The sequence below is a fragment of the Monodelphis domestica genome, chromosome 2, assembly GCF_027887165.1.
Source record: "Monodelphis domestica isolate mMonDom1 chromosome 2, mMonDom1.pri, whole genome shotgun sequence".
NCBI classification, from domain to species: domain Eukaryota; kingdom Metazoa; phylum Chordata; class Mammalia; order Didelphimorphia; family Didelphidae; genus Monodelphis; species Monodelphis domestica.
The window spans coordinates 157,178,317-157,204,741 of record NC_077228.1 but is presented as its reverse complement, the minus strand read 5'-3'; the positions used below and the strand labels follow the sequence as shown (position 1 = coordinate 157,204,741).

The 26,425-nt window shown below is 37.5% G+C and overlaps 1 protein-coding gene across 1 annotated transcript in view; it reads left to right on the top strand.

Moving 5' to 3' along the window:
- The first annotated feature begins 606 nt into the window (after positions 1 to 606).
- NTPCR (nucleoside-triphosphatase, cancer-related) overlaps positions 607 to 26,425 on the top strand; it is a 36,045-nt gene continuing 10,226 nt past the window's right edge. The window contains exons 1-3 of the mRNA XM_001369064.4: positions 607 to 764; positions 5,759 to 5,921; positions 7,234 to 7,330. Of these exons, the coding sequence (XP_001369101.1) occupies positions 731 to 764; positions 5,759 to 5,921; positions 7,234 to 7,330 (294 nt within the window). The 5' untranslated portion in view covers positions 607 to 730. The remainder of the gene's footprint in view (positions 765 to 5,758; positions 5,922 to 7,233; positions 7,331 to 26,425) is intronic.

Below are 26,425 nucleotides of genomic sequence, written 5' to 3'. Positions count from 1 at the left end.
AAGTTTCTTAACCCTCTTGGAACAAATACACAGTATTGATTCTAAGATGGAAGGTAAGAATTTTCTTTTTAAGAAAAAAAAAAAGAAAAAGTATCCTTATTGTGGCTTTTTTTTAAATTGTGGGAGAGGGTCTCATCAAACCAGTGTTCATTTCAGTTTAGCCATATATCTATAGAGATAGAGATAGAGATAGAGATAGGTATAGCTGAGGCACTCAGGTAGAACAGTGGATAGAACATTGGACTTGAGGACAGGAAAACCTAAATATCAAATGCTGCCTCAGATAACTTTAAAGTTGTGTGACCTTAGGCAAGTCATTTAGTCAGTTTATCTGTTCCCTCAACTGAAAAATGGAGATTATAATAACACTTATCTCCCAAAGAGGGTATTATAATAAATTAAGTATTTATAAAGTGCTTAGCAGAGAGCCCACTACATAATAGGTGCTTAATAAATGAGCTTTTCCCTTTCAATGGCGGTGTCAGTAATGCGTCCTCTAATTTGTTAGTAATGTGATTTCCGACTTCCATGTGAGCGGCAGTCTGTTCAGCGCAGAATAAGGTTTTCCTTGCTGTCAGAACAACTCTGGCTCTTGAACTCATGATGCAAAGGAAAAGGGACTCAGAGACTCTGCAGAGAATCATCTGCAGGGCACGCTCCGCCCTCAGGGCGGGGAGAGGAAACGGAAGAGAAGGAGGTGGAGCCGGATTTGAGAGAAGCAGAGTCCAGCATGACCAAACACGTGTTCTTAACGGGGCCCCCAGGTAAAGGAAGCTTCCCTGCAGCGCAGGCCCCTTTCTGGTATCGATCCCTCTCCCCTCGCTACAGTTTGAGACGTAGAAGAAGAGTCTAGGTTATCCTCCCGCCCTCAGTCCTTCCTAGGGGGTGAATAGCACTCTTGGCTTAGTTGCGCGTGCGCCCTCCCCACCTCTGCTTAGGTCTGTGTGCGTTACCCCGCTCTCCACTGGTTCCCCATTCCCCCCAACCCCTACCCCCGTGGCAGTTCGGCCTCATCTTGATGGTGCCGCTGGGCTATGCCAACCTGGCAAGGGTGGTGCCTGCAGAAGTCCCTCCTCTGCCCCGGAGGCTATAGCCGCAGGAGCTACAACGTCCAGCTACTCTGAGCTCTCCCGGTCTAGGTCCCAAACCGTTTCTCTTCCTGCCCCGCCCCTAAGATAGGTCAAGTTTATTAACTGAGACCGGGATGAAGAATGAAGCACTCAGATGCGAGTTGAGGAAATTGGTCTTCCTGGCTGGAGGAGACCTTATTTATCCTCAACCTCTGGACTTTTTTTTTTTTAATTGGGGAGTGGTGGGGTGGAGGGGAGAGAACTAATAGTGATGAGATAATTAAGCCATTAACTTGTTTTATGGGGCAGCTAGGTAGTTCAGTAGATTGAGACCAGGCACAGAAAGAGGTCTTGGGTTCAAATGTGGCCCCAGACACATACTAGCTGTGTGATCCTGGGCAAGTCACCTACCCCCATTGCCTAGCTCTTACTATACTCTACCATCTTGGAACCAATACTCATTATTGATTCTAAGAAGAAAGGAAAGGGCTCAAAAACAAAGCCCAGTTGCTGTTTTAAAATTAATTCTATGATAGGGAGAAGCTATGGTCTGCATGGTGTAGGTGTTAGAAAGATGTGTGTATATGTATATATGTACATATAGTTTAGTCATGTCCAACTTTTCATGACCCTATGGACTTAGCATAAGAAGTAGAGTGGCTTTCCATTTCCTTCTCCAGTGGGTCCCCATATTATTATGAGGAACTGAGGCAAATAGAAGTTAAGTGACTTGTCAAGGGCACACAGCTTGTCTGAAGTTAGATTTGATCTCAGATTTTCCTGATTCCAGGCCTGATGCGCTTATCCACTGTTCCACCTAGCTGTCCTAGATAGATAGGTAGCTGGATAGATAGATAATAGAGATATTAATTTATATAGATTTATATAGTTATAGATAGATATCTACAGAGATGAATATCTCTCTGTATATATATGTATATATATGTATATATACACATATATGTACACACACATATAAAAGAGAGAAGAAAGAAACCTAAGTTGTCTCCTCTGTTAACTGTATGCTTCTTTAGTGCAGGGAAACTATTTTGCTTTTTCTTTGTATCCCCTATGTTAAAAAAAAAATACTTGTTGATTGATTTTGAGCCAGAAGACCTGGGTTTGAATACTGGCTCAGCTGTGTGACTTCATTCCTCTTGGGCCTCAGTTTCATATATATATATATATATATATATATATGATTGGTGTAGAGGTCCCTATAATTTCAAATAATTTAATACAAAGAAATTGTTTTCTTTATTACTCAGTTTTCCCAGTAGGCCTAAAAAATGAACACCAATGGATTAAAATGGTTCATTGTTATCAGCAAGCTTAGTGTTATTTACTAATCCTTGCCCAGATGCAGTTCCCAATTCTCCATGTAATCTTGTCCTGTGTTTCCTGTATATATCTTTATGTAAATCTCTAAAGAGCATCATCCCAAGGCTCAAGCTGGTTCTCTAGTTTTTAGGTTTTATATTTTTAATACTTTCTGGGGACCGGTGTACCATTTAGGCTATCTATTATGATAGCTGTTCTTGATAATGCTTTGTGCCACTTATGGGGACATTAGTCATCATATGCTACAGGCTACTTTCCTCATCTGTAAAATGGCCTGAAGGAGGAAATGGCAAACCATTCTAGGATCTTTGCTGAGAAAACCCCAACAGGGGTCATAAAGAGTCAGACACTATACTTCAACTCACTATTCCTCTTTCCATTGACCATCAGAGGTGCTGACCTCTGGTGTTATTTTAGATAAAATTCTTTCTAATATAAATGACATTTGTCACTGCCCTTTATAGCAAAAGTTGAGTTTGGAGGTTAAGATTCAAAAGGAACCCAGAGGAAAGCAATCAACATTTAAAAATGTATTTTATAGGCAGTGTTCCAGATTTCAAATAAATTATATTCTAAAGTTCCATATGCATTTCCCCATAGAATTAATTTCCTTTCAGTGGACATTTATTAAGGAAGCACTTCTGTTTTTACAAAGGTATATAAGGTTATTGAAATATAAACACAAAAATAGTCTCTTCCTTGAAGAAGTTGTCATATTAGGTTCATTTCCTAAACTGACCTTTAGGCCCCTCTAACCAATCACTTAGTGGATATATTATGGTAACAAGCTAGAGTTAGGGATCTTAAGATTAGAAGAACTATATTTTGCTGGAAGGAAGACTTTTTCTATACCCATTAAAAATTCTAAAGCACATTAACTTATAGTATGTTATTTTGTCCCAATGACATCCATTTGAGAAACATACTTTAGAATATGTTATTCTGTAGTGTCTGATTCTTTATGACCTTATTTGGAATTTTCTTGGCAAAGATACTGGAGTGGTTTTGCTATTTCCTTCTGTAGCTTGTTTTTAAAGTTTAGGAAACTGAGGCAAGCAGTATTAAATGACTTGCCCAGAGTCAAACAACTATTAAGTATCTGAAGTGAAGATTTGAATTCAGGAAGATGAATCTTTCTGACACTGCCCACTTATGTAGTATAGCCATTTATATTGGAAAAGTAAGGCGCAAAGGTATTTAAGAGAGATGACCCAAATGATGGGTTATTTAGGGTTACAGCCAGAATTAAAGCTTGGGTTTTTGATTCCTAAAATGGTCTTTTTACTAGCATTTTTTTTTTCTAGTTCTTTGAGGTACTTAAACCCATAAACATTGTTTTTCCTGTTTTAGCAGCTCTGATCCTGTTGGATATTTGGGTGAAATCAGAAAGGTTCTACACTACCATAAACATATACAAATTAAATAGTTCTGCCACAATCATAAATACTTTCAAGGAACCTTAAACATTTTTTTAGGAATTTGGGCCAACCCTATATTTTTGCAGATTAGGCAGCCACCTGATTGATATTATTAGAGAAAGGTCCAAAATAAGAATAGTTTGCAAGTATAGAGTATTTCAAAAGTTCAAAGAGCTCTGCCCTGTGAGTTGAGTAGAAGGTGCAAAGACTATTATCCTTGTTTTACAAAGAAGAAAACTATAACAAAAGAGGAAAGGAATAGCAAACTTTTTTAAAATTATTTTTTTGGTTACGTGTAGAAACAATTTTTGATAATTGTTTTCTGACATTTTAAAATTTAGAACACCCTTGCCCTGGTAGTAAATAGTCTGATATGGGTTATAGCAGTACTTTCATGTAATGCATATTTCCATAATTGCTTATGTCATGATAGAAGACATATCACACACATAAAAATCTCATGAAGGAAATATAGTGGAAGATGGCAGGCTTTATTCTGCACTCAGACTCCAATGGTTTCTTTTTTGGCTGTGGATAGCATTTTCATCATGAGTACCTTGTGGTTATCTTTTTTTTTAATTAATTAATTAATTAATTTTTAACATTATTTTATTTGGTCATTTCCAAACATTATTCATTGGAAACAAAGATCATTTTCTTTTCTTCCCTTCCCCCCTCCCACCACCTCTCCCATAGTTGGTGCGCAATTCCACTGGGTATCACATGTGTTCTTGATTCGAACCTTGTGGTTATCTTGGAAACTTGCTTTGCTGAAAATGGTTTAGTCCTTCACAGTTGTTGATTGTATAATATTTCTGTTACTGTGTATGATGTTCTCTGGTTCTGCTCACTTTGCTTTGCATCAGCTCATATAAATCTTTTTCTGAACTCATCTTTTTCATCTTTTCTTATGGCACAGAAGTAATCCATTACAACCATCTATCACAACTTGTTCATTCTCTAAGTGATAACCCCTAAACAAGGTCACACAGCTAAAAGCATGAGATCAAAAATAAGGTTTTCTAACTCCTGGTTTAGTGTGCTATTTGTAGCTTCTCAGAACCTTTGGCCAAAATGATTAGAGTCATTCCATTGGATTAAATCTTGATGTCTAAAGAAAACAAAATTTAAATGTTTCCAAGATACAATGTGATCCTTAGTACCCATTTTTCCACTAGCAAAGCAGCTAGTTATCTAAACTAGCCTGTTCCATTCCACCTCTATAGGAATGGGCCAGAGGGATTCCTTAAGGACACTGGGGTGGGGGTTAGAGTTTTTCATCCTTAGTGTACAGGGCACCAGAGGGCACGTAGAAGGAGCTACTCACCTGAAAATTAGTGCTTTGGAGACACTTTGTCTGCCTACATTGGGAATTCAACAAACATTAAGTATCTGCTTATGCAAGATTCTGTGGTAGACACACAGAGGTGTGGAGCTAACCCTGTTTTCTGGTCCTTAGTCAGAGGGAAAAGATTTTTTTTTCCTGTGTTTCTTCTGTTAATGGCCACGAAGTCCAAATCTTGCTCCACGTGGATTAAGGCCTTTGGCCTAAGCAACTTGGTTTTGTTTCCTGGATGGAAAAATGACCAAGTCTTCTGTCTACCTGATGAAAACAAAGGCTTGTTCCATAGGATTTTAATTGCTGGGAGAGATTAACTTCAAAGCCCCATTTGTTACCTAGAATGGGTTGTGGGACTGTGTGCAACAAAGTACTCATGCTCCAAAATGTAAAAAGAAAACCCTAAAACAGCAGATTTTGATTCTTCTTGTTCCTTCTTGAGATTAAAAAAGTTCACACCTGGAGCAATTAGAATTAAAATAAAATTAATAAATATTCATAGGATGTATTTGCAAACTGTTTAGTGTGGTTAGCATTCTGGAGCTTGCAAGTTCTGGCTTTATTAATGGGTACCTTTTTTTTTCTTTTAGGGGTTGGAAAAACCACACTAATCCAGAAAGCCAGTGATGCTCTCAAATCCCTGGGCATGCCTGTTGATGGATTTTATACAGAAGAAGTTAGACAAGGCGGGCGAAGAGTAGGATTTGATGTGGTCACTTTGTCTGGATCAAGGGGACCTTTGTCTAGAGTTGGGTACTGATTTTCAACTTGTCGGGGTTCTTCCTCTCTGATGTACTTAAACTGCTTTGGGAGACTTGCTATTCTGATATGGAAGTTTATTGCTCTGTGAGCAACTTATAAAGTCATCACATTGAAAACTTTTTCTATATCCCTCCCTCTTATATATGGATATAATGTTTAAAAGGGGTAGAGCTTTGGGACCTGAGTGAATGAATCTGGATGTTTTGGCCCAGACCTTAACAATTTTCCCAGAGAAAATAAAAACACAGAAATAGGTTTGAAATCAATTTAATTCTGCAAATATTTATTGAATACTTGCAAACATCATGCTGTGCTGTGGGAAATATGGCGAGGAAGAGCTGTCATATGTATTATCCTGCAGATAATCCATATATAATTCTAATTAAAGCAAAATGTGAAAATCCTGGAAGAATTTCCAGCACAGGACTCTGTTAGTTCAGAGGGAGAAAATGAAATCACTTTGGGCTTCATTAAACATCTCCTGAATGCCAGCCATTTGCTAGGTCCTGGGAATAGCAATCCAATTATGACAAAAACTCCTGCATATAGGAACTTTCATTCTGCTGGGGAAAACTACCCTTACATAGGAGATGGGAGGGAGGAAACAAGCATTTATTAGCACCTGCTATGTGCCAGGCACTGTGCTAAGCGTTTTTACAGATATCTCAATTGATTCTTGCTGCAACCTCGTGAGGTGGGTACTACTATTAAACCCATTTTGGAGTTGAGGAAACTGAGGAAAACAGAGGCTGAGTAAACTTGTTCAGGGTTACAACTAGTAAGTGTAAGGTCGGATTGGAACTCAGGACTTCTAGACTGACTCTAGACCCAGCTCTATCCACTTTCCTTCCAACTGTTTTTTAACATTTACTTCTAGATACACGAGGAAGGGATAATGCACTGGACTTGGAAATGAGAAGACCTGGGTTTAAATTTTGCCTTGCATGTGCATTAGCTGTGTGGCCTGGGACAAGTCACTTAATGTCCCAGAACCTCAGTTTCCTTTTCTATTAAGTATGATCAGTATTAGGACCTACTTCACAGGACTGAGAATCAAATGAAATAATGTTTCCAAATGCTGTAGTGTAAAGATCCAATTTTTATCTAATCTTATTTTTTAATCTTTATATTCCCCAATGCCAAGACATGCCTGGTACACAGAAGGAGTCTAATGAATGCTCACTGAAAGAATGAAAAGTAAATATGAAATATGTCCCTCCTAACAAGGACAGTGGGTGGAAGGAACACGAACTCCCCCAGGAGGAAGCTGGTGGGACTTACAACAAACTGTCTTTCCATTTAGGTCAGAGCCTCCTGCAGGACTGCGTGAATGCCGCGTGGGCCAGTATGTGGTTGATCTTCCTTCTTTTGAGCAGTTAGCTCTCCCAGTGTTGAAAAATGTGAGTATTTAAGGAAAGCATCTCATCTTCCCAGACACCATTGCCATTAGGGGACACTCTGCTGACCCTCTGACCAGTGTCATGCCTGACTCTGGGGCCTCACTTGTGGTTTTCTTGCCAGAAATATACTGGAGTGGTTTGTCATTCCTTTCTCCTGCTCATTTTACAGATGAGGAAACTGAGGCCAACCAGGTGAAGCGACTTGCCCGGGTCACACAGAAAAGTTTATTTCTAATTGATGAAAGTCCAGTTTTATACTTTATGGCATCTAGGCCATAGGCTGAGGTATTTTATTAAATATGTCCCTCATACTTAATCACAAGAGAGGTCAACCACTCATTTTCCTTCATTTAAATGCAAATGGGTTTTTTCTTTCCACTTTAAAACAGGTTATTTAACCTTGTTGAGTTGAGAGCTAGAAGGGAACTTGGAGGTTCTCTAGCCCTACTTTTACAGTTAAGGAAACAGACCCAGATTGGTGAAGGGACTTGTTAATTATCACAAAACTAGTAAGTGGCACATTCAGGACTTGAACTAAGATTTTAAAAATAAGATTTCCTTCCTCCTGTTATTATGACAGTTTGCCTTTTGCTAGAAAGATAGGTGGAAGCCACTTTTGGAGGATATCAAAAATCTGAATACAGAATTTTTTTTTTTTATAAGCAATAGGGAGACATTTGAGTTTTTTGAGCAGAAGAGTATCTTGATTAGACTTGTGTATTGAAAAAGGGAATGGGTGGGGTAGCTAGATAGTACCAGGATTAGAGTCAGGAGGTCCTGGGTTCAAATATGACCTCAGACACTCCCTAGCTACTTAACCCCAGGCAAGTCACTTAACCCAATTGCCTAACCATTGCTTCTCTTCTGTCTCAGAAATGATTCTAATACAGAAGGCATGGGCTTCATTAAAAAATGGGACACGGGGGAGGGCTGTGGGTTTTTGTTGTTTGTCATTTGTCTCAGAGATTCTGTGGAGGGGGAAGAATTGGAGGAAAGAACAATTAGGCTATTCCAGTTTTGACTCTGTGATTACTGTGAAAAGGTGCCTCTTGCTGCTGAGGTAGGTTGGACAACATCAGAGGCCACTTAGAGAATTTGTAATTTATCTCATAACCTTGAGCAGGGGATCTGGTGAGATATAGTCACTGGAAAGTGGTTGTGGTTGTCATTTCTGTCAAGGATGGTCTGGCTGGAAAGGAGTCAAACAAGAGGAGAACAGTGGAACCATGAGGCCTCCAGGAGAGAAATGTTCAGGCTCTGAATAGTGGTGATAGCCTCATTAGTGCATAGGGAGGAGAGATAAAAGATATAGAGTGCATGTAATACTGACAAGCCTTCCTAACCCATTGGATATTATGGGGAGGAGATAAGGAAGCATTAGAAATGACTGGGGGCATCAGGATGCCTCAGTGGAGAGAGAGTCAGGCCTGGAGACATGAGGTCTTGGGTTCAAATATAGCCTCACACATTTCCTAGCTGTATGACCCCTGCAACCCCTACTGCCTAGTCCTTATCCTCTGTTATGCCTTCCAACCAATATACAGTATTGATTCTAAGATTCTAAGAAGGTAAGGGTTTAATAAAAACAAACAAATAAATAAATAAAACCCTATACAACTTATCCTGGACCTCCCTTTCAAGTTTCACTGGATACTATTTAGCAGAAGAGTTACCATCCAACTGTAATGAATAGATTCAACAGAGGCATGGAAAGTCAAGAATTAGTTTTTTAATAGAAAGGCATTTGATTTCATGCATGAATGGAAATCTAGAGCTTAGGAGTGACAAAGGTTAAATTCATATCTCAAGTTGTCCTTTTCTGGCTAGAATCCTACACACACACACACACATACCACCCCAACATCCATAAGGTCCATGGTCAGAGAGAAGAAAAAAAGGAAAACCAAAAAAGAAATGCAAATGAATATGATATAGTAGGAAGAATACTTTTTTATGATCAAAGATAAGATTTTAAATCTTAGCTTTGTATTTGTTTTATGACCCTGGACAAGTCACTCTATCTCCAGATTTCACTTTCCTCATCTCTAATGGAGGATTTTGGAATAGTTGATATCCAAGAGAACTTTTTGTTCTAAATCTATGATTTTGTGAGCCTAAGACATTTCAAGTTACGACAGACTTGTTGGCAAATTGGATGTGTGTCCTTAGAACAAGTAGAGAAGCATATTGATTTTTATTTACTTTGCTTAACATGCACACTGTATACATAGCCTAATAGAAAAGTGACCTTATAAACTTTTTATATTTGCCTGTATGATTGCATAGGAAATCAATTTTTTATCTAAGTAAAGAACTTGAATCATTTAGGAAACAAACCAGAAGTTCTCCTATCCACTTCCATCTTGATTATTAAACACAGGCTCTCACAGCATCAGGGGGATAAAGGCTCCAGATATAAAAGTCTTAATTCTGTGCCTCCATGTATGACTTGTGAGTCATCTGGATTCTGTTCACTTTTAAGTAGGAGAAAGTGAATTTGATTGGGGCTTCAAGAAAAGATGGGAAGAAAAACAAGATGGGGAAATAGAAAGAGTAGAATTTTGAATGTTGCCAATTTAGCTAAGCAAATTGAAGACCTGAGCATTAGATTTGCAGAAAGGACATTTAAACTGGAATATGCCATGTGAGTTATCCAGTGTTAAAGATTTCTTAATTACTCAGACACTAGAGGCTTACCATAACAAGGTCCATTATCACAGAATATGTGATACAATGAAAGTCTTCAACTCTGGCTTTGAGTAGAATATTTGGGGCAGAGTTGGAAGGTGAGGTGAAGAGGGAAGAAGGCATTTCTTTTGCTGCAAGCCAACGTTTTTCTTAACCCATTGATATACAGAAAATGTAGAGTGGGTCTTGGAAAATTTTATATTTCAAGTCAGATTTCAGAAAAATGTTACCATTTCTGATGGCATTGAAACTTTTAATATGGTTATCATAAAACAGGCATTTGAGATTTTAAATCAAATAATTTCTTAATATATGTCTTCTTATCCATTAATATAGGGAGATAACTGCAGGTTATATTTTTTCTATGAGTCAATTTGGATAGTGGAAAGAGAACTAGATTTAAAGTTGGAAGATGTGGGCTGAATTCCCAGATTGTAGGGATATAATATAAGGAAAATAGGTGGTTAGAGCACCAGGCCTGCAGTCAAGAAAACCCAAGTTCAGATCCAGCCTCATATACTAGCTGTGTGACCCTAGGCTCAAGACAGTTAACTGTATTTGCCTCGGTTTCTTCATCTATAAAATAAACTGGAGAAGGAAATGGCAAATCACTCCACCAGAGCCATAAAGAAGATACAGAGTATCCTATTTTATAACTTGCAGCCCTAAAAGGATAGCCAGGTAGCTCAGTGGATGGAGTCAGGCTTGAAGTGGGGGGTCCTGGGTTCAAATTTGGCCTCAGATACTTGTTAGCTGTGTGACCCTTGGGCAGTTCACTTAACTCTCATTGCCTAGCACTTACTGCTCTTCTTTCTTGGAACCAATACTTAGAATTGATTCTAAGATAGAAGGTAAAGGTTTAAAAACAGGAAAGAAAAGAAAACCCTAAAAAGGACCATGAAGAGTCAGTCACAACTGAACAAGGGTGGAATATTAACCTCAGATATGGTGATGTAAATGATTGACCTCACAAAGGCAAAGTAGTAATAGAGTATGTTAGTAAAGGTAATAATTTATGTGAGTAATAGGTAAGAGTGTTGGATTTAGTAAGAACTGAGTTCCAATTCTATCTCAGACACAGCTGTATGACACTTGGCAAGCCGCTACCCTTTCAACCTCAGTTTTCTCATTTATAAAATGGGAATAACACCTCCTACCCGAACAGGTTTGTGAGGATCAAATAAAACCACAGGTACAGGGCTTTGCAAGTCTTAGAGTGCTATATCAATGCTAACTAATAGTATGGCAATGTGTGATAGCATTGTGAAGATTGAAGAATATTTACTTGTAGTTCTATGGAAGGAAACTATTATTAACAAAATAGAAAAAAGGAGGACTAATGAAACTGAATATACAATTTAGAAAATTAGAAAATCTGTAAGTAATCCCAAAATAACCCCAAAAGATAGAATCACATGTCTAGAATTAGAGAAGAAATGAGAGGTCATCTAGTACCTCTCTCTCATTTTACATAGGTGGTAACCAAAGCCCAGGGAGGTTAGGTGATTTATTCCAAATCACAAAAGTCGACCGTATCATAGGCAGGAACTGGAACTCAGGTCTTCTAGAATCTGGTTAATCCACCAACCACACTGCTGAAAGAGACATTCTTGAAAATAAGATAAAAAATAAACACGTTGAGAGGTAGGAGTAGAAAAATACTATAGAATTGGTCAACAAAACTAAAATCTATTTCTTTGGAAAGACTAACAAAATCAATAAACCTTTACTAATCTAATCTAAAGAAAGGAGGAGGAAAATCAGATTGTCAAATAAAAATCAATAAGTTGAGAGTACATCAGAGAAGAAATATCTGAATATTCTAGAGACAATTATTTTTTGTATTAGGCTTGTGATTTCAGTGGCATAAATAATTCTTTGTAAGGAAACTCCTTATGCAGGTCAGCATCCTACCTGCAAACCTGAATCTTAAGATCATTCTTTGGACCACCAAAAGGCCCAGGATCATATTGTGAGTATTTGTCAGGTGTGTGAGTCTTCATTATCCTGAACCTAGGTCTCTAATCCCTGTACTATGCTTCCTTTACTACGCTATGATTCCATTACCTAATAGCAACTTTGAGAATTTAAAACAAATGGAAGACTATTTATAATCATGTTAAGCATCAAATTAAGAAAACATAAAATAGACATCATCAATAATCCAGATTCAGAAAAAATGAAATTAAACTAGCTTTAAAGGGTCTACCAAAGCAGGAGGGTGGGGATGGAAACTTGTCCAGGCAGACACCATTTTTACAGGTGAAGTATGCCAAACATTTAAGGAGTACTATACTATACAAATTATTCTCCAAAATGGAGAATGAATACATTCTACCAGACTCCTTTAATTAGACAAATAGAACACTGCCTAAGCCAGGGAAGAATAAATCAAGTACACAGAACTACACAGAACCATAGACAATGTTCATTAATGAATATTGACTCAGAAATTTTAAATATAATATTAGTATAATGACAACAGCAAGATACCTCCAAAAATTATCTACTGTGACCAAGTTGAATTTATTTCAAGGATGCTAGGATACTTCAGCATTAGGGGAACAATATAAATAATCATAAAGAGACACAATTCTAGAATGAAACCACTTAGTGACATATTACAACATTTTACATGTCTATTTTGGTCAGACCAAGGTTTTCCAGAAAACAAGAACATTTGTTTTGAGAGTAGAAATTGCTTTTAACTCTGAAATAGATGCTACCAAAGAGTTGAGAAGCAACTTGGGAAGTAGGAGAGAAAGTAGAAGAGAATTCTTGTATAGAGAAACCTATTTTCTTAATATTTGACCTAGTAACAGTACTTGTATTTTTCCAGACCATTGAGCTTGAGACAAATTTAAGAGAAATCAGCTTCCAGTGGGTACATACCTCTGAAGGTGTACCCCAGATATATATCTTATAAAGTTTATTGGAAAGTGTAGACAATCATTTAATTTTTACAAAGGATAGGAATTGACCACAAAGGGAGTATTATATTTCCTTCTTATTTTAGCTTATCCTTTAATCAATATGTAGGCATCAAAAGCAAAAGCGGCCACTGCCCTTTAGTAGAAAAATGTTAGCAGTGAAGCAGACTAGGACAATGCAGTGGAATTTCACTATCATGCTCTCTTCTAGGCTGAACCATAACCAGAGTGAATTGATTTGGGATTTTCCCCAGGTTACTGATATCTGGTGGGAGAGGGAGTGTGTTTTCTCCTAAAGCAATGCTTCTGCTTTTATATATACCATTTTTCCTATACTTTGAAGTCCTAAGCTAGCCTTGTCATATGATCACCCTTCTTCCCTCAGGCTTATTTTCCCCAGCACCCCTCTCCTGGGTCTCCCAGCCTCTGGGAACCTTTCCCTCCTTCAGGGGTACATAGGTGAATATATTGTAGGGTTCTTGGCTAGACTCTCTCTAAGGGTCAGGGCATTTCCTGCCTTCCCATGCCATCCTTTGCAACATGGCACTATCTTTCCAAGCTACCCTTTCTTTCGGGAGCTCCACTGAATTTGGTCCAACCAGATATAAGAATTATTATTTATGACTCCTTTTCAAGTTTCATTCTTTAGGATCATATTATATGTGATACCATCTGTTAAAATGAGATCTTTCTGCTACTATATTTCTAATCTCTGAAATTTCATTAGAGATTCATTATTTTCTTAAAGGCTTCTGTATGCTCCTTGATATGCAAATATCTCTGGGAAAAATAACCCTATTTTTTCAGTTATTTACAGATTACTATGAGTTAATTTTTTTCATATGATATGCAAATATCTCTGGGAAAAATAACCCTATTTTTTCAGTTATTTACAGATTACTATGAGTTAATTTTTTTCATAATCTTTCCTTTAGTGGGTGTGTTGATTTTTGCATTGGATGGGAACAGAGAAATGCTACTTAGAATTTGGGAGGAAATAGTCCAAGAAGAAGGGAAAATATTTTAGGAAGGAAGTCTGGGCATACATAAGATGAATTTCACCTGCTTCATGATTTGGTCCAGGGTGGACAAAATTTGTAGACATTGTAAGATCATAAAGAAGATAGGCAGTCCTTCCTTGAAAAGATTTTTAAAAATTATTGTTAAATTATGCTGGAATTAGAGTGTTTGCAAACAAGTACAAACAATTTCTCATCAGCTTTATCCATTTACAAATACATTTTTATGACCTTTCCAATACTTAAACCCAAATGAACTCCTAAAAAAGTTCTTGAAGGAAATTGGTTTTATTGTTGAATTTGATACTGCTATTTAAAAAAAAATTGTTTTTTTCACCAAACCTATGATTTCTTTGCCTTATATAATTATCACTAAGAAAAGTTACTTTACCAAAGCAGTATTTGTGATTTTTTCTTTTAGAGAGATACCTTGGATATTAAGAGGTTAAAATGACTTGTCCAGTGGCACATAGCCAACATATGTCAGAGATAGGACTTAAATCAGTTTTGAATCCCACAGTTTGCCATTTCTGCCCTAACCACTTTACAAAAAAGAATCAAACAAATTTGTAACAGCAAAATACCAATGTCTTATCAAAAATTTGAAAATTTATCAAAACAATTCTCAAATCAAGGGTTTTTTTTTTCTTCTTTTTGGCAATTCTCCCTTAACATTCACATGAAAAAATTTGAGACAGAAATACAGTAGGAATTAGTGGGCAGATCTTTTCTTCCCCTTTGCAAAAAAAGTACACTCAAATAGTAATAATAGCTATTACTTATATGGTGCTTTAAGGATTGCATAGCAATTTATAAATATTATCTGCTCCTCATAACAACATTGGGATGTAGGTTCTCTATCTTCATTTTTTAGATGGAGAAATTAAGGCAAACTGAGGTTAAGAGACTTATTGAAAGTCCCATAGCTTAATAAATGTCTGAGGCTAAATTTGAGCTTAGGACTTCTGATTCCAAGTCCAATGTTCTATCTGTTGTTGCTAGCTAGCTGTCTCAAATGTATAAGTTCTGTAGCCCAGGGAGGACCTATTCATTTCTTTGCAAATAGTTACTTTTCTGAAAATGGATTATAATATATTCTTATATAATAATAAACTCTATATATGTATTTTCATATTGGGTAAGCCAGGATCCTAGATACCTTAATCACTGAGTAATGGGAGAAAGGGTAATAAAATTGTCATATCTTATTGGATTTTCTTGGGTATAATGCATTAATCACTCTGTAATTAAAAAATTAATGGATTTTTAAAAGTTAATTCAGAATTACTGAGAAAGTTTTTTTTTTAAACCTTATTTCCCATCTTAGAATCAACACTATGTGTTGGTTCGAAAGCAGAAGAGCAGAAAAGGCTAAGCAATGGATGTTAAGTGACTTGCCCAGGGTCATACAGCTAGGAAGTGTCTAAGGCCAGATTTGAACCTGGCTTTCAGTCCACTGAGCCACCCAGCTGTCCCCAAAATAGTTTCTTAACAGAATATTCAGAGCTCTGACTGCTCATCTTTAATGAGCGGCAGCTTGGTAAGTAAGGAGAAAACTCCAGCAAATCAATGGATTTGGGATCAGAGGCCATTTTTTTTCATATCCTAGCCCTGACATTTACAGCCATTTGACTGTAGGCAAGTCATTTCACCTTTATGGTCCTTAGTTTTCTCATTTGTAAAATTACGGGGAGAGGGTAGCATCAGTACCTTCAGCTTCTATGTTCCTATGACTGTGGTTCTTGGATTTGTTATTTCTTGAATTCCCACTGAGGAAACTGACAGAGCTGACATTTTTGTTTTTTTTTTACATTCTTTTGAAGTGAAGTCATATGATTCCATGCCCTCCATGCTTATAGGGAATGGGAATGATGCCACCTTTCTTTAAACAGGCGCCATTATTCAGATTTTCTGATTAATTCCCATGTTCCCTAGAACAAAGGGGAAGGAGCTGGGCTGTCAGTTACCATAGACATTCCCCATTAATTCAAGATGGCTCCTGAAATCTAGACATCAGGGATAGTATTTTCGTTTTAAGACATGTCACATTTGATAAAGAATACCCTAAAGGCCTCTAGAAATCTAAAATTCATCTTAATAGATTGGAACCTCCCTCCATACCTACTTAGGGTCTAAAAACCAGTTAGGTATCAAGGGGATCCTGTGGACATTGAAAGCCAGGGGCAAGAGGGGATCCTTATGATGAGGCTATAAAATTAGAAAAGGGTTCCATCTGTATAGAAGAACCCCCAACCTCCTACAACCCAGAAAATGCATGACAAGGTGAATGTTAGGCTGAGAAGTGAGTTTGAAAATCTGAACTATTTTATGTCTTCTTCCAGCTTGTATTTTTATCCCTTGGTGACACTAAATTGATGTGCCACTGGACTGCAAAAGTATTTTGAAATCTTAATGTTCCATGTAAATATATATAAATATTTAATCATAGTGTAACATATTTAACTAATAACTAAAGTTGAATACAAGACTTGTTTGCTTGTATGGTGATTATGGTTAGAAGACTCTCATCCAGGCTTTAAAAATTATGTAAGAGCTTCATCTTTTTAAAAAGTTAAATTATTTTCTTTATTTTCCTCTTTCTCTTATCTTACTTCTCCCTTGTTGGGAGAGGGAAGGGAACAAGCCCCTCACAACAAATATGTATAAGCAAGTAAAAATTCCCAGATTAACCTGGTTCAAAAAATATGCCTTATTTTAAACATAAGGGACCATTCTATTGCAGAGCTTTCCCCTTGGCCTGCAGTGTGGAGAGAAGTATTGTAGCAGGACTGGAGAAAGTAAAGTAGATTGGGAAGATTATTGGAGAAGCTGGCGACTTGGGACTTGTGTCCTGCTTGGCTCTGACATTTAATTCCTTTCCTGACCTTGAGGAAATTATGTAGCTTTTCTAGGCCATAGTTCAGAGTTGCCAGTTCCAGTGTCCAGAGGGTATAATCAAGCTCTCTGTGTGCCCGAGAAAGCTGAAGGAGAAAATGCTTGCTTTGGGTGACTGAAAAGAGGGGGGTAGGGCATGCAAGAAAATGTCCTCCGGCACTGGGAAGAGGGAGAATTGAAGCAGCTCCCCAGTGCCTTGACTGTGTACAGGTTCCATGGCTTTGCCAATGCAGCCTTAATTCATTATCTGTCAAATGATGGGATTGGACTAGATGACTTCTAAAGGTCTTGGCCCTATCTGTCTCTGGGTTTCTCTGTGTCTTCTCTCTCTCTCTCTCTCTCTCTCTTTTCCCTTTCACTATCGTCTTTTGTTCTCCTTTCTCTCCTGTTTCTTCTCTCCCTTTCTCCCTCATCCTCTGTCTCTTTCTACCTCTGCATTTCTACCTTCCCCTTCTCTTTTTACAATGATCAGAGAAATATCTCTGGTTCCTCCCTTACAGGATTGTTTTAAGTCTTTAATGTGATAACATTAACGAGCTGTAGAAATGTCAGCAATTATTATCTGTATTAAATAGGAAAAACAAAAGACCAGGTGTTGCAGGTTTGAAAGGCATACAATATCTGCTTCTAAATCAACATGAGAAATCATCACTTTCTGAAGAGGGAAAAAAGCAAAACCCATTGATAATGAGCTTGTATGCTGCTGGCATTTATGGTTCCATTGGAACCTCATTACAGCCATCTGTGAATGGCATGTTTTGGGACTACTTCATATATTAAAGCACCATATATATAAGACTGCTTTTGGTATTGAGAAGAATAGACAAGGGTGGGGGCGTAATAGCTTCTTTAAATATTTAAAGGGCTGTCTTATGGAAAGTGAATTGGTTTGTTTTCTTTGATTTCTGAGGAGCAAACTTGGAGGTACTTGATATAAGGAATGACTTAATAATATATAGCATTTATATAGTTAAATATTATTATTATTATTTATTAATATTAACTTTACCTAAAAGTGAAATGGAAAGGTAGTGTGTTCCCTCTGATTGGAAGTCTTTAAAGAAAGGCCGGAACACTACTTGTGAGATGTTGTAAAGGACATTCTTTCTCAGAAATGGATTGGACTAGGTGCTACTGAAGTCTCTCCCAATTCTGAAATTCTGGAATTCTTTGACATTATTGTAACTAATTCCAAAATGGTTCAAGATAAAGCCATTTCACTAAATACTACTTTATATAGTCATCAGATCATAAAGTTAAGCTTGGATGAAGCTTCTGAGGCCATCTTATTTAACCTCCTAAATTTACAAATAAGGAAACTAAGACCCAGGGAGATTAAATCACTTATACTCAGTTATATAGATAGTAAATTTTCTCAGATAAGATTTGAACCTAGGTCCTATGAACTTGAGTCAGTTCTCTTTCCACTGTATTGCCCATATTGTGAGATTCCATTCTATCACCTTTTATCAGAAAATGCAGTTTCTCTTAAGGTCAGTAAGTCAGTAACCTCAATTCCTTATCCCCTGAGTTTCTACAGACAAGTGTGTTTCCTATTTTTTTTTTTTGGCAAGATGTGAAGTCTTAAGGAAGTAAAATTTTCAAAGTGAGCATTTCCATTTGGTTGGAAAATGGAATTTTCACATGTGTCCAAATGTCTCTTTTCCTAGCAGTGTTTGAATAATGTAGGCGTGATTTAATTTGGGTGAGGATTCTTGAGAATTGCAGGGAGGGTTATTGGGTTTTGTTCTTTTTCTTTAAAAAATACACACACACACACACACACACACACACACACACACACACACATACATATATACTTTCAGAGTGTTACATACCTCCTGAATTGGCTGCTTTCAAAACTGTCACTTTGACATGCCAAAATAGAGTTCCATTTGGCTTCCAATAGTGCCATAGGAAATTCACAAGGCTCCATAATTATTCATAGAATCTTGAGATGGAGGCAGAAAAATGTGTCCAACACATCCTTGATAAGAGTCATGCTGATTGAGACTGGCTTGCACCCAGAAAGATAAAACCTGCTGGTGAGGTGGATGTCTTTTGTGCATGTCTGGGAGACAAGTGGCTGCTGGCTTCAATTCCATTTTCTCTCTATCGATATCAGTGTTCCTTCTGAAGAAAAGGCCTGTGCTAATCAGTGACTTGCCCTGAGAGGGGGAGATGTGCCAGCCCCTCTGCATCACCTTTGCTGATTGTGGATGTTCATCCTTCATTTTCAAAGAGGACCAGTGACATCATGAGGGTCTGATAGGATGTGGAGGATTAGCTGTTTTGGAGCCCCAGGGCTTACTTTCCAGGACTACTTTCCACTTGCTTCCCCATTGGTAACAGAGAGATTTGGACATTCAAAAGGATAAACTGCCTCAGAAATTTTTATCTTTTTTGTCACATTGCTTATGGACCAACCTCCATTGTGTAGAAGAACTAAGAAATCATGTGTTATAGTGGGAAAAAGTTAGGAATCAAGCATTTTTCTTTTTCTTTTGTTAAACCTTTACTGTATATTGGTTCTAAGTTAGAAGAACAGTAAGGGCTAGGCAATGGGGATTAAGTGACTTGTCCAGGGTCACATAGTTGGGAAGTATCCAAAGTCAGATTTGAACACAGGACCTCCAGTTTCTAGGCTTGACTCTCAATCCACTGAATCACCCAGCTGCTCTCAGAAAAGCCTTCTTGTAGAAGATGAGATTTTAGCTGAAACTTGAAGGAACCCAGGGAAGATTAGAGGCACAGATAAGGAAGGAGACCAAGTAGGCCAGTATTTGTTGTTGTTAAGTTGTTTCAGTCATGTCTTACACTTTGTGATTCTGGGATTTTCTTTTTCTTTTTCTTTCTTTTTTTTTTAGCAAAAATACTAGAGTGGTTTGCCATTTCCATCCTCAGCTCATTTTATAGATAAAGAAACTGAGGAAAATAGTGTTAAGTGACTTGCCCAGGGTCACACAGCTAGTTTGTGTCTAAGGATTTCACTCAAGTTTTCCTGACTCCAAACCTGGCACTTTATCTATTGTGTTACATAGCTGATCTTAGGCCAGTATTACTGGATTATAAAGTACAAATAAGAGTTTAAAATGGAATAAGACTGAAAAGATAAGAAAGGATAGATAGAGATAGATAAGAAGATGGATGGACAATAGAGATAGATTAGATAGTCACTAGATAGATATTCATAGTGTTCTCTGTGGTACTAAAAATAATGAAGATATGTCAATTTGAAAATGACTGAAATAAATTATAATATACAAGCATAATGGAGAATTATTCTCATGAAGAATAAAGAAGAGGAATTCAGAGAATCGAGGAAAGACTTCTATGAAGTGTCGCAGATTTAAGGAAATAGATCCAAGCAAACACAGTGACTAGAAATATAAAGAATCCCAACCCTAACCAGGAGTTGTACTGAATTGTACTGACCAGGCCCAGAGATGGAAGGTCCTAGGTTCCAATGGGACCTCAAACCCTTCCTCACTGTATGACCTTGAGCAAGTAACTTAACCCCCATTGCCTGGCCCTTTACCACTCTTCCACTTGAGAACTAACCCATATTATTGCTCCTAAGACAGAAGGTTTGGGTTTAAAAATAAAAAATCTGAGGCAAGGCTTCCTGACTTCCAAGTCCTGAGAGGAAGAGGGTATTGCATTGCACTTGAGAAATTTCCTAGTGTTTTCAAAGATTATGAGCTGCTTCCTGATGCAGAAGTTCATCTTTTTCATCCCAATGTTTTACTGATACTGCATGGATGTGAGTTCTAAAATGCTCTTGTCTTTGAAGAACAATGGAAAGATGCCCTTTGTTATAAGTAGCCTGAATTATTATTATCAGCAATAATTGTGTGCAGGAAGTGACAAAAAAAAAGACATCATGAGGGACCGTACAATCAGAAAAGGAGGCAAACTATATTGAATAGAGAAAGAGTGTTAGATTGGTACTCATGAAATGTCAAAAAAGTTTTTAAACCCTTCCATAACTGGACCTTTTCATGCTTTTTCACTTTTGCATTTCATATGCCCTTGCATAAGATACAAACCAGGAACACTGGCTTCCTTGTTCTTTTTCCTTATCTCTGCTGCCCACCTTCTCTGCCTTCCTCCTAGTCTCAACTAGAATCCCCCTTTCTACAAGAAGACTTTTATGGGCCCCAGTACCTTTCTCTGAGATTGTCTACAATTTTTCATGTTGGTATTTTGTTTGTACATAGCTTTTTGCATGTTGTATCCCCCATTAGACAGCTCTTTGAGGGCAGAAACTGTTTTTGCCTTTCTTTGCATTCTCAGTGTTTCAGACAGTGCCTGGCATATTGTATACACATAATAAATACTTGTTGACTCAATTTAAAAGACTCACAAAGAGGAGGCAGCTAGGTGACTTAGTAGATTGAGGGCCAGACCTAGAGACAGTAGGTCCTGGGTTTAAATCTACCCACAGAGTCTTCCTAGCTGTGTGACCCTAGGCAAGTCACTTAATCCCTATTGCCTATCTCTTACTGCTTTTCTGCCTTGGAATCAATACATAGTATTGATTCTAAGATGGAAGGTAAGCTTTTAAAAAAGAGAGAGAGACCGAGACTAAGGCTTGCAGTGCTTCGAGTAGATATTCTTTGAAGGATTTATGAGATGATATGGACAAGCATAATAACAAAGTGCGATGGCATGGATTATGACCTGTAGGGGTGGTAGCAGAATCAGTCAACAAAATATTTATTAAGCATTGATTGTACACTAGTGTGCTCAGATGCTGGTGATACAAATAAGAAGAATAAAGCAAAATAATTCCTTCTTGTAAGGAGTTTACATATATAAAAGTATATATTTGCATATATAAACATACATATGTATTCATATGTGTGTATATATATATGGAGAGACAGAGAGGAGAGAGAAAGAATAAGAAAAATAAATACTAAGTACTTTAGGGAGCTAGGTGGGACAGTGGATAGAGCATCAGACATAGAGTCAGGAAGACTCATCTGCTTGAATTCAAATCTGGCTTCAGACACTAGCTTTGTGACCCTGGGTAAGACACTTAACCCAGTTTGTCTCAGTTTTAGCATCTCTAAAATGAGCTGGAGAAGGAAAAGGCAAACCACTTCAATATCTTTGCCAAGAAAACCTTAAATGAGATCACGAAGAGTCAGATGCGACTGAACAACAACAAAATTTAGGGAGCGAAGTCAACAGCTGAGGATGGGGATAGGCAATGGGCCGTCATGTAAAAAGTAGATCTTGAGGTTTATCTTTTAGAAAGAGGGAATTCTGTGAGAGGAAGGGGAGGAGGGAATACATCCCTAGTATGAGGGAGAGTCATTGTAAAAGCATGGAAATTATAGGTATTGTGTATGTGAAGGCCAGCCTGGGCTGGAAGGAGAATGTACTACAGTAAGCCTACAGACATAGGTTTAGTTTGAAGCTAAACAGAGAACTTTATATTTCATTCCAAAGGCAGTAAGTAGGAAGAAGGGCTGGGAGTTTATTGAGTAGGGGATTGCCATGGTCATATCTGCACTTAAGGGGGGAGGAAGCAGCAAACATTTTGGCAGTGCTGTGTATAGCATGGATTTGAGCAGGTTGAGATGGGAGTCAGGAGGCTGTTACAATAGACTAAGGAAGAGGTGATGGCATATTTTAGACCTGATCTAAAATCCTTGGATCAGAACTCAAATCCATGGATATTTCAAAGTATCTTGTTTCCTCCCTTTTTGCTCTTTTACACAGCCCTAGATTCTAAACTGAATTGAATTCCAGTAGGCCTGAGAATCACTTAACATTAAAGTGGCTACAGCCATAGGTAGTACCCTGTTTAAAATCCTATCCTGTGCTCTGGTGGTAGCATGGTATAGTGGAAAAGAACTCTTAAATTTGTAATCCGAGGTTCAAATCCTGCCTTTGCTACTACCAACTCAAATCATTTCATCTCTATGGATCTCAGTTTCCTCATCTGTAAAATGAAGGGGTCCTTTTTAGTTCTAAATGTATGATCCTGTGACTTTATATTGTCAAGTGGGAATGATGAGTTGTTTGGAGAGGAGAAGTCCTTTAGTGCTGAAATGTTTCTTTCTAGTCCTGGTTAAGTGGGGTATGAAGTTAATACTATTAATGACAAAGAATAGGAGCTGACATGTATGGACTGTTTTAATGTTTGCAAAAGCACTTGACAGAGACCTTTCTTATTTTATCTTCAAAAGAGCATTATAGAGTAGGCACTGTTTTTATCCTTAATCTAAAGGTGAGGAAACTGAGGTAGAGAGATGTTAACTGGTTGGCCAAATTGTCCGAGGCAGAATTGGAAGCCAGTTCTTCATGACTGCCACGTCCAGTGTTCTTGCCACTTTGCAGCCTCCTTATTTGTTGCTGGGGGCAGCTAGGTAGTACAGCTAGGTAGTACAGGATAAAGCACTGGGCCTGGAGTCAGGAAGACTCATCTTCCTGATTTAAATCTGGCCTGAGAAACTTACTAGTTGTGTGACCCTGAGCAAGTCACTTGATTCTGTTTGCCTCAGTTTCCTTATCTGTTAAATTACCTGGAGAAGGAAATGGCAAACCAGTATCTTTGCCAAGAAAACCCCTAATGGGGTCACGAAGAGTTGGAAACCACTGAAATGACTGAACAACAGTAAGAACGTTTGCTCCCAGTAGTACCATTGTATGGGCTTTGCCACACCCTATATGCATTGGTGAAAAGTGAGAAAAAGCACTGCTCATCTCCCAGAGACAATTTGAAATAGCTATCAAGGACTTTTAAAAATCCTTAGATGAGAAATGCTCTGTAAATAAGCCTTAAGGACAGTTTTCAAAAATCATTTGGCCCACACATGTCTCTGTAGTATACAAACAGCATTCTTCATCCAACATTCATTCATCTATTTACCATATACCTTTTTTCAATGAAGTAAATGGTTGTGGAATCTGAAAAGGCTAGACAACCATTAAAAGTTTTTGAGAAGTTTAATATCTAGCTGTGGGAAATACAACATGAATACACAAATTAGCATAGCAATACTAATTGTGTAATAAACATCTGCTGGTATAAAATCAAGGGTTTCCCTATGTGGTGAACAATTGCAGAATAAGAGAATGATCAGAGCCAGATTGAGTCAGTCAGGGAAGGCTGAGGTTGAGAACTGGCCTTGGAGTCGGGAAAGACCTGGGTATGAATCCTGCCCTTAATATTTACTAGTGTGGGATCACAGGCAAATCATTTTGTTGTTCAGTTATGTCTAACTCATTGTGACCTATTTGGGGTTTTCTTGACAAAAATACTGAAGTGGTTTGCCATGTCCTTCTCTAGCACATTTTACATGAAGAAACTGAGGCAGACAGGATTAAATGACTTGCCCAGAATCACATAGCTAGTAAGTATCTGAGTCTGGATTTGAACTCAGGTCTTCCTGACTCTGGACCAGGCACTCTATCACCATGCTATCTAGCCACCTTTTACTTCTGTATAGAATGAGGATTATGACAGCATCTGTTTCATAGTTTTTTAAGAATATAAATCTGTTAACTAATATTTTTCTTGGAAACTAGATTTTGTAAATGTTTGATGGAAATAGATTGGCAGAAAGGACATCACAGGGGTAGGGAGAACAAGCCTACCTACATTTAGTGACCATCTTTTTGTGAATCTTAAAATTTCTCAGACTTTTGAATCTTAAAAATTCTCAGACTCTACCTTAGAACATTTGGTTAGGACCATTCCCCATTTTAAAACAATGAAGGGACTTTGGTTAGGAATGTCGGTGGGAATTCTAACCTTACTCCACCCATACTTAGGCATACTTTAGGGGAAGATAAAGTTGTAAACTCCTTACTGAACAATTAAAAAATTATTTAACCCATACTTATAGTGAGGCCAAGCCCTTAAGCTAGGTCTATTTTTAGATCTAATACAAAAGGGTGCTAAGTACCTATGAAGATCAAATTAATCAGGCAACTTGCAAAGGACAAGATTAGTCTATTCAAGTATGAATTACTCAAAAGTTTTAGTCTACTCAGGTGTGAATTAAGAATGGTCAGTCCTTTGGAAAACTGTGTACTGTGTACTGTAGATGTAGAAATTTAGGGGCGGTGACAGGAGAAAATTTTCTTTAAAAGGAAGGAGCTGGAGGGCTCTGGATGGAATTTAGCTTTGGAGCTGAATTGGAGGTCAGAAGTCAGAGGAGGCTGCTGGGGCTCTGAACTGAGTGCAGCTTTCTGAGCTAAACTGGAGGGTCTCTCTGAACACTAGAATTTTGCTTGGAACAAAATCTTGTGGTAAGTTGATAAAAGACTGACTAGTCTCTCTTAAGGCTCAGGCCCCCTCATACTATATTTCTCTTGTTCTCTCTCCTTTTTTTTCATTAATTCCTTAATTTGTATTAATCAAAATCTCCATAAAACCCAGCTGACTTGGGAATTTCATATTTGGGTTTTTTTTTCCCATGGAGACCAATTTATTTTTGATATAAAATCAAGACACTAAAAATTATCTTTACAGTTTTGTCAATTTAAAGTCTTGAAACCATATTTTTGCAGTAATAGTTTAAGGCAACCACTCTTTTATCTGTAACAGTTTATGGCAACCACTCTTTTGTCTGTAACATCTTCCTATGTGTTTGGAAATCTTTTCACACCCCTCCCCATAGCAATTGATGGAGACGTGGGTATATTCTCATGCATCAAGCAAGACTCCCCTATTTTTAATTCAACAAGTGTTTATTAAGCCTCTTCTAAATGAAAGACACTTTCCATAGAATTGAAGATCAAGATTCAGATGGAAATTAGGTACAGATCTAGTGGAAATTGTGTTTAAAAGAGGTCAGAGAAAAGACACTTAATAACTGATATTTCCTTTTCTCTAAAATGAGTAGAGATAATAACATATTACTTACCACAATAGGTTATTATGAGGAAAGTGCTTTGTAATTTTTAAAGTGCTATGGAAATATGACTTTTATTACTGTTAGTTTTCTTTGAGCTCCATATTGATTTCCTTTAAGCTTGGGTCACTTGGACTTTGTTTTTGTTTTAAAAAATTTATTTGACTTCACCTTCATTTCAAAAATATTTTTCCTCCTCCTTGACCAGGGAGTTATCCATTGTAACAAATGTTAAAAAAGAAAGAGAAAAAAGAAGGTTCAGAAAAACTAAACAAGACACCAAATGAGTCTAACTTAATAGGCAGTTCTCCATAGCCATTTATTTTATTAGAGTTCCTTCTGCATATAGAGGAGGAAGCTTTATTTTTTTAGTCTTTTCCTTAGGACAAAAGTTTGGTCATTATATTTGCAGAGTTTAATTTTACTTTTTAAAAATTGCATTTTTAGTTTTCGTTGTATGTGCATATATGTATGTGTATTATATGTGCATATTATTTTCCTGGTTCTTTGTATGTACTTTTACTTCAGTTCATATATGCCTTCCCCTGCCTCTCTGTATGGTTTTGGAATAGTAATCTTCCTTCATATTCAGATACTGTAATTTATTTAGGTATTCCTTAATCAATGGGCATCTACTTTGTTTCTACTTCTTTGCTATTACAAGAAGTGCTATTACAGACTATTTTG